The sequence below is a fragment of the Talpa occidentalis genome, unplaced genomic scaffold (assembly GCF_014898055.3).
Source record: "Talpa occidentalis isolate TD23 unplaced genomic scaffold, MPIMG_talOcc4v2.1 talOcc4.12, whole genome shotgun sequence".
NCBI lineage: Eukaryota > Metazoa > Chordata > Mammalia > Eulipotyphla > Talpidae > Talpa > Talpa occidentalis.
The window spans coordinates 42,591,062-42,608,683 of record NW_023601212.1 but is presented as its reverse complement, the minus strand read 5'-3'; the positions used below and the strand labels follow the sequence as shown (position 1 = coordinate 42,608,683).

Below are 17,622 nucleotides of genomic sequence, written 5' to 3'. Positions count from 1 at the left end.
GTTTAAGAGCCAGCTGGTCCTTCACTTGCTATGTGACTGTAGGAAAGTCACTTCCTCTCTTTGAGCTTTGGTTTCCTTATTTGTACAAGAAGATAATATTTTCAGAAGGTTCATAACAGGAGCATTTGTTTATTCAACAAAAGTTTTCTGAGTGCCTCCTATGTGCTAGGTGCTAGAAAAACTATGGGAAAGCTAAACTTGCCTCCTGCCTTTCTGGAACTCACTGTGTAGCAAGGGGGACAGATCTTGAACTTGAATGCAGAGCATTTCTAGCCTGTATGGACTGGGAAGAAAATAGACTGGAGTAGAATAGAAGTAAGGTTCTTAAGACTGGAAAAATCAGGGATAGACTCCTTGTGGAGGTGACATTTGCTATCCGACGTATAAGAAGGAGTTGGCCATCAGAAGAATATGCTATGCAGATGAAATGGTTTGTGCAAAGGCAAGGATGACCAGAATCCATGGGAAGGGGTGGGGAGGATTGCCTTGATAGGCAGGCAGCCTGTGCATTCCCCCGGACTCATGCTCAGAAGGGCTCCACAGTGCACTTGATTTAATCCTTTGCTATCTCTGTCTTGAAGTTCTTGCTTTTTTGAACAAGGGACCTTGTATTTTCATTTTGTACTGGGCCTCATATCATCGATATAGCCACATAATTCACATTGCATCAGGGTATTCACTGTATCAATGCAGAGCATCCCCTTTTCCACCATATCTCCAAGTCTTTGCCACCTTATTGCATTCTGGCCCCACTCCCAACCCCCTGCATTTTTGCTGGAGGATTTTCTCTGACAGCTTGAGGCCACTCTGCACAGGTGACAAGACACACCACTGAGAGCACCCCTCAGTCAATGACTATGGGAGTTTGAGGATCAATACCCCAGCTCCCTTACCCCTTGTGTGGGATGGCGCTGAGGTGTGTGCCCTACAGTGTTTCCCAGAGGTACCCCATGAATTTGAGCTTCACTTGCCCTCAATACCGACTTGCCTAAGGCACCTTTTCCTGGCTGCCTTCCATTCTCTACCTTTCTTCCTCATTCTTCAAGTGATATGTTCTGAGAACATCTCCCAAACAAACTGTGCTTGCACTGGAATTCTTGTCTTGGAGTCTGCTTCTGATAAAACCCAAAGACTATATGCATGAACAGATAGATAATGCATGGGCACAGGCTTGCTTTATTGGAGGTCTGTGTCTCGTACGATCATTATGGGTTGTTCCTGCCTGGATCTCCTGGGTGCCCTCCTGGCAGTTTTTGGTTTCACATTCTAGAAAAGAAAAGGGAGTGAGAAGCTTGGGGTGGGTTCTTATAGTGGGGCTCTTGGATGGGAATAAGGACAGGGGCCCAAAGTGGGGGGTGGGTACATCATGAACTGTAGACCAGACTGGACAGATTAACAGCTTAATAAAATGGAGTGACAGTGTGCAGGTAGCATAAGACTGAGATCATGCTGACCGGGCCTATACTGATCCAGCAAAAGAGTTGTCATTAGTGCTTAGGGAGGGTGGGCTGAGCAAGCATCCTCAGAGGATGAGGATCCTAAGATGTAAGCAGAGGATTATAACACAGGGTTAGTGGATGGACAGAAGTTGTGCAGGCAAAAGAATTTCCTATAGACGGTCACAAGCTAGGTTAGTGTTGTGTGGACAAAGAACTTTGGCTAGGGGACTGGGATGAAGCCAAGATTGGGTGGACAGGGCAGAGGTTGTGTAGGCAGAAAGTTTGTGACTTGCATATAGGTTTTGCAAGATTTTAAGGGCAAAAGGCTGTGTCAGGGGTCAGGGTCCATGCTCTGGTTAGGAGAACAGAGGTGTTGGGGGGTGGGTGGGCTGAGACTATGCAGGCAGAGAACAGGGGAGGTGGCAGGGGATGTTGGGGACAGAATAACTGAAGGCTGGGCCTTGGTTGCCTGCATAGGACTGTAAGGGAGATCAGGAGCCTGTGGCGGGCTTGTGGATATAGGGATTACAGACAGAGGTCAGGGGCACGCTGAGGTCAGGATACAGACAGAAGGACCCCAGGCCCAGGTAGTGCGGACTTCGGGGACTCACAGTAGCGAAGTGGGGCCAGGTGCGCAGCAGGTTGAAGAGGGCATCTCCAGGGCAGTCGGTGTGCACCAATTGGCGGTGGCCGAGCAGCGCGTAATCCGGCTTCAGGAGGCCAGCACGCACCGCGCAGCGCGGGAGCACGTCGCGCATCGTACGCAGCGAGTCTTCGGCTGGCAGCTCCGCGGTGTAGTTGCCCACAAAGGCCACGCCGAAGCCGCGGGAGTTGTGGCCAAGAGTGTGCGCGCCCACCCACTGCCAGCCCCGGCCCTCGTACACGTAGCCGTCAGAGCCTACCACAAAACTGCAGAGGGAAGAGGGAAGCTGGCACTAGGAGCCCCGCCCCTCATCTGGCCCGTACCCCAGATTTCACACCTGTGCCAAAAGTCGCTGTCACGCCTCCTTCCCCCCCCCCCACCCAGAAGTCCTGCTGGGCCGCGCTGGCTCTGCATTGTCCAGTCTTGTCTTACTCCCTCACCAAACGACACCCCTGAAACCATTGTTTCTCCTCATCTCTCCCAAGCATTGGCCACGCCCCTTAATGCCCAGGCCTCTCCCTTCGAGTCCAGTTCCTGCGCAATTCAGAGCCCTCTTCAGTTTTTTAGGCCTTATCCCATCACTGCTCCGCCCCAGCCTTCACACGTACCCCTGACCCTGCTCCTCTCCCAAGTGCCACCTCATTTCCTAGTTCCCTCAGTAGACTTGAGAGTTCCACAGTCAGCAATTTCTGGTCCATGTAACGGTCTCCGCCCTAGTCTAGGCCACGCGCCTCTCACCTCGGTCCCACCTATCCCAAACTCCACAGTCTTGTTAGCTTTGCTCGCTTCCAAATACCGCCACCAGACACCGGACTCGGCCTCTGCTACGGACCACGCCCCCGCACAGCCACGCCCACCTGTAGCCGATGTCGCTCCAGCCGCGTGTCTTCTGGTGGAAGCGCTGCATGGAACGCATGTTGGCTGCGCATTGCACGAAGTCTGTGCAAGGTGGCGCGGGCACGTACGTGTGATGCACATACAAGAACCCGAGCGGCAGCTGCAGCAGCGTGGGTCTGCCTTGGTATGGCACCGCTCCCCAGCGGCAACGGGGGTGGATGGCCGGGCACCCTGCGAGGAAGGGCAGGCCAGAGCTGGGCTCAGCAAGTATTTCTCTACCTGTTTGTCACCTGCACCCCCCATTAGAGCGCACATATGGATTATGCCACCTCCCCGCCCTCCTCCCAGATTTAGGTATAGATCAGTCTCACAGCACACATCTCCATTGGGATGCCACTTAAATAAATTTAACAGCACCCCGTTCCTGTTGGAATATCCTCTATCACTCTCAGGATAAACCCCACGTATTTTAGCTCAGAGTTCAAGGCCCTTAACAACACGGGATCCAGCTGACCCTGCTGTGAGAACTAAGGACATCTCCAACTGTATGCTATTTACTTTACGTGCGTCATCTTTTAAAAACTATCCAGCAAATCTAAGAGATACCAGTGATTCTTCCCAGTTTCAACTGAAGAAAGGTTCAGAGAAGTGAAGTTACTCACCCAAAGATGCACAGCTGTAATTGGCTAATCTTCAATTCCAACCTTTACGTGTACTGAGCCTACCTCCTGGTATATTCACTTTTTCTTTTTTTTTTTTTTTTAAATTGGACGAACCCTTATTCATTCTAAAGACCCAAATCTAGCATTTTCTGACCTGTGCAGATGCCCTACTGCACCCAGTCAGAGCCCTTATTGCTCCCTCTGGAATCCCTCAGTACTGGGTCCTTTTTGACCACCTGGTGATAAGAATGTATGTATCTGTGAGAGTTAGGATAACAGGGGTTCGGGGCCCTTCTTACCCAAGAAGGCTTCAGTGAACTCCTTGCTTGCATGGGTGGCTATCTTTGCTAGTTGTCCTTGGCTCATGCCCTGCAGCTGAGAGTAGCCTGACTCCAGTCTCTGTAGCAGGATGAGGGCCCCCCAAACCTGTTGAGTCAGGGTGGGTGTTGAAATGAGAGCTACTCCATTGTGCCGTCGGAAGTTGCTTCGAAGCCCTGGGTCTCTGGTCAACCCCCTTCCATAGTACTTTCTCAGCAGGTGGCTGAGGGGTGGCCTGGGCTCAGGGGTCCGGCTCAGGTAGTCTCCAAGGATGACCCCATCCAGGGCACCATTGAGGAAGGCCATGGTAAGCAGTGATGCCTCAGGGTCTAGGAGTGTGAAGTTCTGGGGGGCAGAGAGCTTGTCCCAGCATCCATCAGTTCCCAGGCCTGGATGGCTCTGCGTCTTGGGGCCCTGGAGGAAGGTCAGGCCTAGGGCTCCGGCCAGGGTGACCACCAGGAGGCTATCCACAGTAGTTGGGGGCTTGGTTGTGGCATCTGACATGGAAATGTGGACTTCTGGAGAGGTGACATCTGGAGAGGTGACATCTGGAGAGGCATGCTTGAGTCCTGGGGAGGTGGTTCTTACATGAGGAACCATGATTCTAGTATCTGGGTGGGAGGCTCTGGCATCTAGAGGGGTGGCTGTGCTGTCCATAGGCAAATTTACTAACCTATGCCCCTGCAGCCCAGCCACCAGTCCCACCAGAAGAGGCTCCACAGCTACGGATGAGCCATCCGGTGCCAACACCACCCCATATTCCTGCCCACCCCACACACCATGCTGGGACACCTTCTTGGCCAGATCTCCAAGCTCTGGGCTCGGTAGAAGGGGATCCAGCTTTACGGGCTTGAGAGGCCACGCCTCCAGCAGAAAGTGATAGAGGGGCTTGTGGGGGCCTGAATTCTGGGTTGACTGCAGCCACACAGAGGCACTGTGGCTGGCCTCAGTGGCTGGTGCCTTCTGTTCAAGTGTATCCAGGACCTGGATGACGGAGTCCATGAGCAGGGGCAGGGATGCTGCAAAAGGAGGGATGATGTTAGCCCAGCAACCCAACACCCTTGATTCCTGATCTTCCATATCTTCTCAGTGCAGCCAGCTCTCCATCTGACAACCCTGTGATCCCTAACACCATTCTGTGTAGATGAGGAAACTGAGGTACAGACAATAGGTTAAGGAACTCAGACTATCTTTGAGCCCTGGGGAGTCACAGTAGGTTCATGAGCAGAAGAGAGAGAGAGACTGGCCACCCTGGTATTCTAAGATTGCTTTTTTGGCTCCCATGTGGTGAACAGATTTTTGGGGACCTAGAGTAGAGGAAGAGAAAACTTGTGCCGGTTTACAATGAGGGTGATTGAAGGCCAGGGTGGGGGCAATGTGATGGCAAAAAGTGGCAGGTCCTCCAGCTACTTTGAGGGAAAAAGGGACAGTTTTTCACGATGGATTGGCATTTGGGGGATTTTAGAGAGAAAGGTGTCTCAAAGGATGCCAGAAGAGGGTGAGCCTGGCCTCATGGGGAAATGTCAATGGCTGAGCTCCGAGCTGGACATAGTTTTTTTTTTTTTTTTTAAAGATTTATTTATTCATTTATACAAGCACTGGGTACAGTCAGAAGCACGGGAGGGTGAGAGAATTCACCAGAGCCGGAGCAGGGAGCAGAACAGAGAGACTGATGAAGAACATTGCTGAGGGGAGCAGCGGGCACAGCAGGCGAGGTCTGCGCACCATGTGGGACACTCGCTGGCCGGCCGGGGATCGAACTGGCGCTGTAGAGGCTGTATGCAGCTTTGCAGCCCAGCGCTCAACTGCTGCGCCACCGGGGAGGCCCTGGACATGGGTTGTTGATTAATAGCTAATATTTATTAAACATTTGCTGCATGCCAGGCACCATTCTAGGTGACTTATATAACTAAATTCATTTAACCGTCACAATGACTCTCTGAACACAGAAAGGTTACATTATCTGCTTAAGATCATATAGCTAGTAAGTGGTAGAGGCAGGATTTGAAACAAGGAAGTCTTAATCTTTATACTTCGTTGTCTACAATCTAGGTTTTTCTGCGGACAGTTCACATTGTGATACCTCTGTCACATTATTCTCTCTGCTTAAAATACCGTTTCCTGCTCTTCACCCAGTGAAATTCTCCTCTGTCTTCCTGCCCTAGAGTGATGTCCCCTCTTCCAGGAAGCCTTCATGATTTTTAAGCCTTGACTCCCATTTCCTTCCCTTAAACCCTGGATTGCCCAGGCCTCTACCTTCTGACTCACCTGTCCCTGGCTCCAGCCACAGCAACAATCCGAACATGATCCAGAGGACACCTTGCACAACCATTGTGGGGTTCCAACTTCAGGGGGACTTATCCCATTAACTTCAGCAGATACCTTGACAGAATTGGGAGGAGACAGTCATGGAGAACTAAGCAGTACCTTTCACAACTGTCAAAAGTCCAGTGGTGAATGACCCGTCTGCCCGTCTGCCTGTTGCAGAACTGTGGGCGGGAGGTATGGAGAAAAGATCAGCTGGGCCTCAGGAGCTATTCCATCCTAACCTGGCACTCTCAGGCTGAGATCAAGGGTCAGTAAGCCAAGCTGTTCCCTGGCCAGGCAGTTGAGCGTCCAGGAAAGTCTTCCTATTCTCAAGAGAGACTGAAACCAATTCAGTAAATCCTACTTCCTTCTGATGGAAATCATTCTGTTACTGTTGCTTGCTGGCCACTAGAGGACTCTTAGGAGCCCACCTGACTGGTAAGACGGGCTGTGCTAGGGAAAAGGAGCAAGGAGAGACCTGAGGTTCACACTGACCCTTGCCTGCTCTGGAGCCAATATTTCAGACCCAGGCAGAGGATGGGTGCAAGGGCCAAGGATTATTTTCGCTGAGTCCTACTTTGAGCCCATGGAAACCTAGAGATGTCACCTCTGATCCAGTACCGACTCTTGACCTCAAGCCACCAGAGGTTGCTGAGATCAGGGTTTTCAGGATCCTGGCTTTTGTCCCAGGAGTTGGTTTCTGGGCTCAACTGGGTTGATAGCGAGGGGTCCTTCCTCTTCCCCTGGTGCTTGTGGCCAAGTGCATAAGTAAGCTGGCCTTCCTTTTATTCCAGCATCAGGTGGGATGGACTCTACATGGCTGGGGCTGTTGTGTAAATTGCTTCATTGTGGACCTTCCACCGTGAAACCAGCCCAGGGGGTTTTTCAGGGAACCCACCAGAGTCTTTGACACAGGGTGGATCCTGGGTGGGGCTGGGAATGCCCACACTGAGCCAGGCCTGGGATTTCCCAGGGGGTATTTAAGTTGGAAGAGGTGGGGCGACAGTCGCTCAGATATCTGAGCTGGGGGCACAGTGGAGGCTCAGGGAGTGAATAGAGACCACTCCCACTAGGATTTTGAGGAAATATCCTCTATGTTCCAGTTTCCAGGATTTGGGTCCAGGCTGTGTCTGGTAGATCCATTTGGGTGTGGGTTGTGGATAAGGAGGCAACCATCTGCAGTGCAAAATTTAAGGTGACATTGAAAAACTCATCAAGATAAATAGTAGTTTTTACTTCCTTTTCCACCTTTTTTTCCTTTCATTTAAAATTTTTAAAATTTTCTTACATTGTTCATTTTTATACAATATTTGATTTCGCTCCTCAGGTGTAGTCCCCATAATTCTCCCACGACCACATCACCTATGAACAGTCAGCATAGTCCCTACGCTCTTCCCTCCCCTGTTTTGACTGTTCTCCTCCCTTCCCTGCTGTATGCCTCAGATCTATGGTTTGCCTGCAAGTTTTGTCTTTTTCCTAACCCTTTATCTGATATTTTTCTTTTTCTTTCTGACTTATTTCATTAGCATAATCCCTTCCAGCTCCATTCATGTTGCTGCAAATGGTATGAGTAAGATAAATAATATTTTAATGAAGTGGTTAACACATCATTTGAGATAAAGGCAGGATTGGGAACAGAGCTATGCTAAGGTATATTGGAGCAAGAGGCAGAAGGAAAAATCAGGAATTCTCATGCTGTCTTTGTGCCTCACTCACTTTACCCTTGTCCTGGCCCTGTATCCAATTTGTGGGGAGTCCCAAGGATGCTGAAGAGTGACTGTCATGTGAGATTCCCATTTAATGTTCAGCTGGTCTGGGAATAATCTTGATTCAGTATCACAAACCCTGTGTTTGTCCCTCTGATTCTCCCACTGTCTATGGCTGTGGGAATGCTTTTGATTTAGCTTTAAAATTTTTTTTATTTGCTTTTATTATGCCCATTTTACCTAGCAGGAGGGTGAGTTCAGAGAGGTTAAATAAATTTGCCCAAGATCACATATCTATAACCTGGGGCGGGTTCCAAGCTCACTGCACATTTCTGTTATTCTGTAGCTGGGTCAGGGTCAGAATAATTATTTCACTTAATAATGGAGAAGTTTTTGCAGACTGTCTACAGAAAGACTTCATGCCTAGGAATTCACGGGTCAGCTGCAAAGGCAGGTTTGATTCCTTCTAAAAGCATGGAGTTAGTGGTAGAAGTTTGGTCGTGTTTGAATCAGAAACATATCATGGCCAATTGCATTTACTTTTCTGGGATTTGTGATCTTCTGGGGATTTGTGACCTTCCTCTAGGAAGCTTTCCTACTTACCCCCTGGCTTTCCTCTTTCCCCATCCTGGCTCTCTAGCCTGGGGTTGCTCCCTTTGACCTAGACCTGTCCATATAGGTCAGGGACCAAGCGGGTGGCAGGAAGGGACTGCTGAATTCATGTGAGGTTGTGGGATCAGTTTGGGCTCAGGCTTTGACACACACACACACACACACACACACAAGTACTCATACACCAGGGCACCCGGTCTGGGCTGGACTGGCAGGCAGCAGAAAGGTTGGGATTCCCATGATGAATCATCCTCCCACAACTTTCCACTTCCTATCTACCTCATGAGGCCCACCTGTCAGGGGGTTGGTCAAGGCCCCTCCAGATTGCAGACCAGGGGGTCTTGTGAGAATAGCCGCTGACCAAGGTCTGGGTCAGCACCACTGGAGGTAACACTGGCACGGGCAGACAGAGCCTTGGGCCCTGGATTGGAAAGGAGGTTGGGATAAAGGCCGGAGGCCAGAGGAAATGAACCTGGCATTTGGGGTCAAGATCAGAGTTAATAGTATTCACTTTGGTAGAAGTAATGATAATAATAATGAAAATCCTAGTAATAATAATCAACACTGGTGTATACAGAGTTCTGGGCTAAGATTCTATGCACCTGCATTTAATTATTCAGTTTTAGATTTTGTTGAGATGTTTTAAAGCAGAAATTGGCAAATTAGAGACTGCGACCAACTATCTCTTTCTGCAACAATTTTATTGGAGGTGAAATTCACCTAACATAAAGTGACCCATTTAAAACTGAGTATTTTTTTAACATTTAATACATTCACACTATTATGCAACAACCTCTGTCTAGCTACAGAACATTTCTTTCATCCAGAAATAAAGCCCTGTATCTATTAATTTGTCACTTTCTACTCTCTGCCAGCTCCTGGAAACTAACACTGTTTTCTGTCTCTATGGATTTGCCTGTTCTAGACATTCCGCATAAATGGAATTATGCAATATGTGAACGTTTGTGACAGGACTTTTTCCCACTGCACATAATGTTCTTGAAGTTCATTCATGTTGTAGCATGAATAAGTGCTTTTTATCACAAATTATTCCTTTTTATGGCTGACTAATACTCCACTATATGGATATACCATAAATTACTGATGTAGATGAAACGTATTGGAATACGTCATCTGTTTACGTATTGTTTACATATTGTTTACATATTGTCTATGACTGTTTTCATGCTATAAAGGCAGATTTGAATCATTGTGATGGAACCCATCTGGCATGCAAAGCTGAAAATAGTTACTGTGTGGATACATCCCTCTCCAACTTTCTTGAGATAATATTTGACATATAGCATTGTGTAAATTTAAGGTGTGCAATGTGATGATTTGATATAGGTATATATTACAAAATGTTTACCACAATAAGGTAGTTAATATCTATCACCTCACATAGCTACCTCTTTTTCTTTTTTTTGATAGTGAGAAATTTAAGATCTACTTTCTTAGGAACTTTCAAGTACACAACACAGTGTTACCTATAGCTACTTGCTCAGAACTGATTTAAAAACTGGAAATTTATGGGCTTCCCATAAATTGTACACACACACACACACACACACACACACACTCATGTATATGCAAACACACACACATCACATTTTCTTTATCCTTTCATTCATAGAGGGATTCTTAGGTCTTCATGCTTGGTTATTGTAAATAATGCTGCAATGAACATGGGGTTGCAGATATGTCTGAGGGTAGTGATTTCATTTTGTCTGGATTTATGTGACCTTTTGCATAGATTCAAATTCTCACTCTGCTTCTTACTAGTTGCAGCAAGTGACTGAATCTCTAGTCCTCATTTTGTTACCTCTAAAATGGGAGAACAGTGCCAACCTCATGGGTTAATATGAGAATTAAACAAGATGATGCTGTAAAGAGTTTAAGATTGTGCTAGCATGTGGGAGGCATTTGATGAGTAGGGAGTCCTTTCTGCCAACCCATCCACCTGCCCAGCCTTCCCAGCAGAAGTTCAGCTCAAAGGATAATCTATTATGGTTAAACTCCCACATCTTGGATGAGTTCAGATTCATGATTATATGTTTTTTCTGCATCGAAGGCATTTGTCCAAGCCAAGGCTTTCCTGTTGGCTCTGGCCCCCCAGCAGCCAGCTGAGCCTTAGGGCTTGGCCTTGAGCCAGATTGAAACTGTGACCAAATTGTTAAAGCCAGGGCAGGCTGGCTTTAAAAATTAATTGGTTGGACCCATGTCCCCAAGGGGAAAAGCAAGTATGTGGTGTGAACCACTGACCTCACAGCCTCTATCAGGGGCTATTCTATGTCCCTGGGGGGCAGAAGTTGACTTCTATTGCACCTTCCTGGAAAAGTAGAGGTGAGATTTAATCTCTCAGACACCTGGTCCTGTAAGTGAAGAGGAGGGAATTTTGTAACTGAGGACACTGGAAATTGTATTGAAATCGTGAGCTCAGCCCTTGGCGGTATGCTAGAGGCCAAGAATGAGTGTGGGGTAAGATGTTGGCCAGATGTTGGCACTCCTGAGCAATATTTACTGAGCACCTACAGGCTCCTAGCTGTCATAACTCTGCTTCAGGAAGATGGCACAAAACAAAGGGCAAAGGGCTTTAAACATTTTTTTCTAAATAGGAATTTTCAAACATAATCAAAAGTAAAGAGAGCTGTATAATGAACCCACATGTGTATCCACGAACTACTGACATGTGTTAACTCATAGGCCATCTTGTTTCTTCTATAACCTCCACCTACTGTCTTTCTTCTGCAATGTTATCTGCCATTGATGATTATTGCCTAGATCTAACAATTCATTAGCATTCACAACAGTGATACTGGAATAATATTCTTTCTTCATTTATAAGCTGAATAACATACTCTGATCTATCATTTGGTTATCCAGTGGTACAATTACATGGGAAAGGTGAGATAAAAATAAGACAATTAAAAAACCCACATAGACACATAAAATCAACTCAGAGTCCTGTACATAGCAGTGTTTATTATTATTATCATAAACACTACTGCTACCAAAATAAATATTATTAACTCTGACCTTGACCTTTCCCATGCTTGATTCTTTTTTTTGGGGTAAGATTTATTTATTTATGCATACAAGAGCTAGGGTACAAGCCAGAGGTGTGGGGGGTGAGAGGATTCACCAGAGACAGAGCAGGAAACAGAACAGGCAGATTGACCGAAGTACACTGCTGAGGGGAGCAGCAGGCGAGTCAGGAGAAGTCTGCTGTGCCATGTGGGTTGTTCCTTGGTTGGCCAGGGATCGAACTCTGCGCTGCAGAGGCTGCGGATAGATAGCTTCATAGATTGTGTCTTAACCCCTTGTGCCACCCGGGAGGCCCCCAGGCTTGATTCTTTTCCTTTCTTAGTTTTCAAAATCATTTCTGGGCTCCTTAATACCCTTCAAATAGAAATACAAAAAGTCCTTGATTAGCATCATTTTTTAAGGTTAATGATCAGAAAACAATCCTGGATGATGGAAACTATGTTATTTGAGAACCTGCATTGATTATATGTTGCTTTTAAAGTCATGATTTCTAAGAATTTATCGTCACTGTTAAATGAGGACTTAATATAATGAGCTTTTTCCTATATATTTATGAACCTGTGGATTTAAACTATTGGACTGTGTTAATGCATTGCAGTTTTTGTCATTACTGATTATTCCTTCTTTGGCAGGTGGGAGTCTTTTCACTTTGACACCTGAGCTCTTTTGATAGGAGTCTTAGAGGTAACTTCTTGCCTTATAATGTGGAAAGATATTCCTGGAACCTCTGACACCTTTCCTGCCACAAGTCTGGGGCCTTCCATTTCTCCCAGGTATCCCTGTTCTTTTAATAGGAAAGTGGTACTTAGTGGCCACAATCAAGATTCTAAGGGTGCTCATGGCTACTAGGTTAGTTGTGTTTCTAGGTCTTTTCATTGGACCTCTCCTCCCATATATATTTTTTAAATAAAATACATCATTAATAAATTCTGCTATTTCCAAATCATACTCAGGATTACATAACTTTTTTTAAAAATAAATTTTATTTTTATATTCCCCATACAATTGCAATCCCCTTATTTTGACCCCAATCCCTCACCTCCCCACGCCCCACTCCCCATAGAGTGTCTCTTGTTCATAGTTGTTTGTTGATTTTGATATTTTCTTTCTTATAGTTATTCTTTTTCCTGGTCCCTTATTTAAGTTTTCTAGATTCCTGCTATGAGTGAGACCATCCAGTATTTTTCTTTTTCTTTCTGGCTTATTTCGCTGAGCATGATCCCTTCCAGCGCCATCCATGTTGCTGCAAATTGCATGTGTTTATCTTTTTTGAATGCTGAGTAATATTCCATGGTGTACATGTACCACATCTTCTTGATCCAGTCATCTATTTTTGGGCATTTGGGTTGTTTCCAAAGCTTAGTTATTGTAAACAGTGCTGCTATAAACATAGGGGTGCAGGTGCCCTTTTAAATTAATGTTTTTGTGTCCTTTGGGTAAATACCTAGGAGTGGAATTGCTGGATCATATGGAAGCACTATCTTTAGTAGGTCCAGAAATCTCCACACAGCTCTCCATAGTGGTTGGACCAGTTTGCACTCCCACTAGCAGTGCAGGAGAGTTCCTTTTTCTCCACATCCTCGCCAACATTTGTTGTTGCTAGTTTTTTTAATAAGTGCCATTCTCACTGGTGTAAGATGGTATCTCATGGTAGTTTTGATTTGCATTTCCCTGATTCCAAGTGATGTTGAACATTTTTTCATATGCCTGTTGGCCATTTGCATTTCCTCTTCAGAGAAGTTTCTTTTTAACTCTTCTGCCCATTTTTTGACTGGATTATTTTCTTTGTTGTTGTTGAGTCTCATCAGCTCTTTGCAGATTTTTGTGATCAGTCCTTTATCATTAGTGCTGTGTGCAAAAATTTTCTCCCAGTCGGTGGGGTTTCTCTTTGTTTTTGTTATTGTCTCTTTTGCTGTGCAGAAGCTCTTTAATTTGATGTAGTCCCAGCTATTTATCTTTGCCTTCACTATCACTGCTTTGGGTGATGTGTCTGTAAAGATGTCTTTCATGCGCATATCACGTAGTGTTTCGCCTATATTTCCTTCTATGTATTTTATGGTTTAAGGTCTTATGTCTAGTTCTTTAATCCATTTTGAGTTGATTTTTGTGTATGGTGTGAGGTAGTGGCCAAGCTTCATTCTTTTGCATGTAGCGACCCAGTTTTCCCAGCACCATTTATTGAACAAACTTTCTTTGCTCCAATACATAGACTTTGCTCCTTTGTCAAAGATTAGTTGACCATAAATCTGTGGGTTTATTTCTGGATTTTCTATTTGATTCCATTGGTCTGTGTGTCTGTTCTGGTTCCAATACCATGCAGTTTTGATGATTATGGCTTTGTAGTATAGTTTGAAGTCTGGGAGTGTGATGCCTCCATTCCTACATAACTTTTACTTAACCTGACCAATCATAACTGTACTGCTGTTTCTCACAGTGAAAATCCAGATTCTCAATGGCACTGCTATTTTCTTGTTTCTACAACATACTCACTTTAATCTCAGAATAACAAACCAACAGTACCTTAATATTATTATTGAAACACAGTTTAAAGCACAAGATAAAATTGATCAGTTTACAATTTCTAAGTGCACAGTCCAGTGGCATTAGGAATTTTCATATTGTAATGCATCCATCACCACCCTCCATCTCCAGAACTTTCTTATCTTCCTAAACTGAAAAGCTGTCCCCAATGACCACCAATTCCCTCTCCCCTCCCCCAGTCCCCAGAACCACCATTCTATTTTCTATCTCTATGAATCTGACTCATTAGGAACCCCATGTAAGTGGAATCATATAATATTTGTCTCTTATAATTAACATTTCATTTAACAAAATGTTTTCATGCTACATCCATATTATAGCATTTGTCACAATTTTTAAGACAGAATAATATCTACTTCTGTGATCGTGAATACTGTTGCTATGAACATCGATGTATAAATATCTCTTTGGGTCCTTGCTTTCACTTCTTTTGGGTACATACCCAGAGGTGGAATTGCTGGATCATGTGGTAATTATATGTGTAATTTTTTGAGAAATTGTCATACTGTTTTGCAATGGCTACATCATTTTATGTTCCCATTAGTAATGAGTAATTTCTCCCCTTCCTCACCAATACTTGCTATTTTCTTTAGTAATAGTGGCCACCATAATGGGTGTGTAGTGAGGCAATTTTTTTTTAAATCTATTAGATTTTTTAAATCTAGTATTATTTCAGAATTATATAAGATGATTACATCGTCCCAAAGTCAAGTCTAAAAAGGTAGATCTGCTATAAATATTGGGGTGCAGGTGCCCTTTTAAATTAATGTTTTTGTGTCCTTTGGGTAAATCCCTAGGAGTGGAATTGCTGGATCATATGGAAGCTCTATCTTTAGTAGGTTGAGGAATCTCCACACAGCTTTCCATAGTGGTTGAACCATTTTACACTCCCACCAGCAGTGCAGGAGAGTTCCTTTTTCTCCACATCCTTGCCAGCATTTGTTGTTGCTAGTTTTTTTAATAAGTGCCATTCTCACTGGTGTAAGATGGTATCTCATGGTAGTTTTGATTTGCATTTCCCTGATTACAAGTGATGTTGAACATTTTTTCATATGCCTGTTGGCCATTTGCATTTCCTCTTTGGAGAAGTTTCTTTTTAGCTCTTCTGCCCATTTTTTGACTGGATTATTAACTTTGGTTTTTTTTTAATTAATTTATTTATTTATATAAGCACTGGGTACAGTCAGAAGCGCAGGAGGGTGAGAGGATTCACCAGAGCCAGAGCGAAGAGCAGAACAGGCAGACTGATGAAGTACACTGCTGAGGGGAGCAGCGGGCGGCAGGAGGGGTCTGCGCGCCATGTGGGACCCTTGCTGGCAGCCGGGGATTGAACCGGCGCTGCAGAGGCTGCAGGCAGCTTCGCAACCCAGCGCTCAACTGCTGCGCCACCAGGGAGGCCCACTGGATTATTAACTTTGTTTTTGTTGAGTCTCATCAGCTCTCTGTTTATAGCAGCACTGTTTACAATAGCTAAGCTATGGAAACAACCCAAATGCCCAAAAATAGATGACTGGATCAAGAAGATGTGGTACATATACACAATGGAATATTACTCAGCATCAAAAAAGATAAACTCATGCAATTTGCAGTAACATGGATGGAGCTGGAAGGGATCATGCTCAGTGAAATAAGCCAGAAAAAAAGAAAAATACTGAATGGTCTCATTCATAGCAGGAATTTAGGAAACCTAAATAAGGGACCAGGAAAAAGACTAATTATAACAAAGAAAAAATCAAAATGAGTAAGTAACTGTAGACCAGAGACACACTACTGGGCGGGGGGGAGCAGAGGAGGGATTAGGATTAAAATAAGGGGTGGGGGAATTGTATGGGGAATATAACCAAAATGAAAATGCATATGGTGTGCAAAAATTAAAAATGATGTAAGAATTATTTAAAATAAAATAATAACTAAAAAATAAAAATAAAAATAAAATATAAAGCTAAATCTATAGAGAGCCATCTAGCTTCTCTTCCTGTATCCTTGTATCCTCCATCATATTTTTCCCTCCTTCTCAGATAATAATTTTATCATGGTTTATATTTTCATTAAAAGTATACTATATTATACTACATCATATCATATTATATCATGTGATGTTATTGAGTATGCATACACACTGATAGAATCCACTTACCACTGTCTTCTGGCTATCTCTCCATGCCAATTAATAGAGATCTTCCTCACTCCTTTTTACAGGAGTATATCATATGGCTGTGCCATAATTTATCCAACCATTTCTCTACTTATGGACATATGGGTGATTTCCAGTCTTTTAATATTTATACTATAGTTTAGCACTGATGTGAAAAGCTTTGTTCATTCTTTTCTCATTTTTGCAAGGAAATTATCAAGATATATTCCTGTAAATGTACAAACATAATTTTGCCAATATAGTCATGTGGCACTTAATGACATTTTGTCAACAACGGGCCACATATATGACAGTGGTTACAATAGCATATAACCTAGGTATGTAAAAGGTTATACCATCTAAGATTGTGTAATTACAGGTTGATATTTGGACAATGATGAAATCACTTAAAAACGTATTTCCTGTATCCTCATTATTAAGTGATGCAGGACTGTATTACCAGTTTCCCCTCAGCATGGTTCAAGTAGCTTTGCATTCCCACTAGTAAAGCATGTGAGTGTGTAAAATACCCACAAGAGTTTTCCTTTGAATCAGTGGACTCCTATATAGTATTCAAAACCCATCTCTAATATCTCCCTTTCCAGGAAGGCTTCCCTTCCCAATCTAGCTTTCTCCTCTTGGCTTTGTTAGCTTCAGGCTTCTTTCTCTGGCTTAGCCCTGACAACAAGAGGTTGGAAGTATCTGTCCAACTCCATATTCACCAGGGGGAACTCCTTGGGTGCTGGCTCCAGGACTGAGTAATCTTGAGGCATCAGCATGGCACTAGACATGGAGAAGGGACAATAATGAAGGTTTTATGTCTGAACAAAGGACAGCCCCTTAGCTTGAAATTCCCTAGCTGGTTTCTTCTGGGCCCGGGGAAAAGAATCAGGTGAAACTCAGAACAATGTTCTGAGTTGTGACGTCTGCCCTCTAGCTGAATCACCTGTGCTAAGAGTGGTGCTCTTACTGTGGGTGTTTGTCACCTGCATGGCTCCCAGGCAGAGGAGTGGAAACTTCTTGAGGTCAGAGAAACCTCAGGTTCAATTTAGGCTTCCCCATTTTCTGTGTGGAGCACCTGCCTTTTCTGTGCTTGATTTCTCTATCTCTGTCTCTGGGAATTATAATGGCCATGGCAAAGAAATTGGTGACTTGAAATCATATCAACGCATTTCCCACATTTATTTTTTATTTAGGTGAAATTCATACATCATAAAATTAATCATTTCAATGTGAACAATTTGGTGGCATTTAAAATATTCACAGTGTTATGAAACCATCACCTGTATCTAGTACCAAAACATTTTCATCATCCCAGATGGAAATCCCCCCACCAATTATGCAACCACTTCCTGTTTACCCCTCCCCTCAACTTCTG

At 44.5% G+C, this 17,622-nt stretch overlaps 1 protein-coding gene across 1 annotated transcript; it reads right to left on the bottom strand.

Moving 5' to 3' along the window:
• Nucleotides 1-1,168: 1,168 nt before the first annotated feature.
• On the bottom strand, nucleotides 1,169-8,539 carry PGLYRP2 (peptidoglycan recognition protein 2). Its single transcript, XM_037507943.2, is given in 6 exon segments — nucleotides 1,169-1,266; nucleotides 2,051-2,348; nucleotides 2,940-3,150; nucleotides 3,881-4,918; nucleotides 6,168-6,255; nucleotides 8,516-8,539. Coding segments are annotated over 6 exon segments (1,749 nt in total). The 3' UTR covers nucleotides 1,169-1,176.
• Between the last annotated feature and the right edge of the window lie 9,083 nt (nucleotides 8,540-17,622).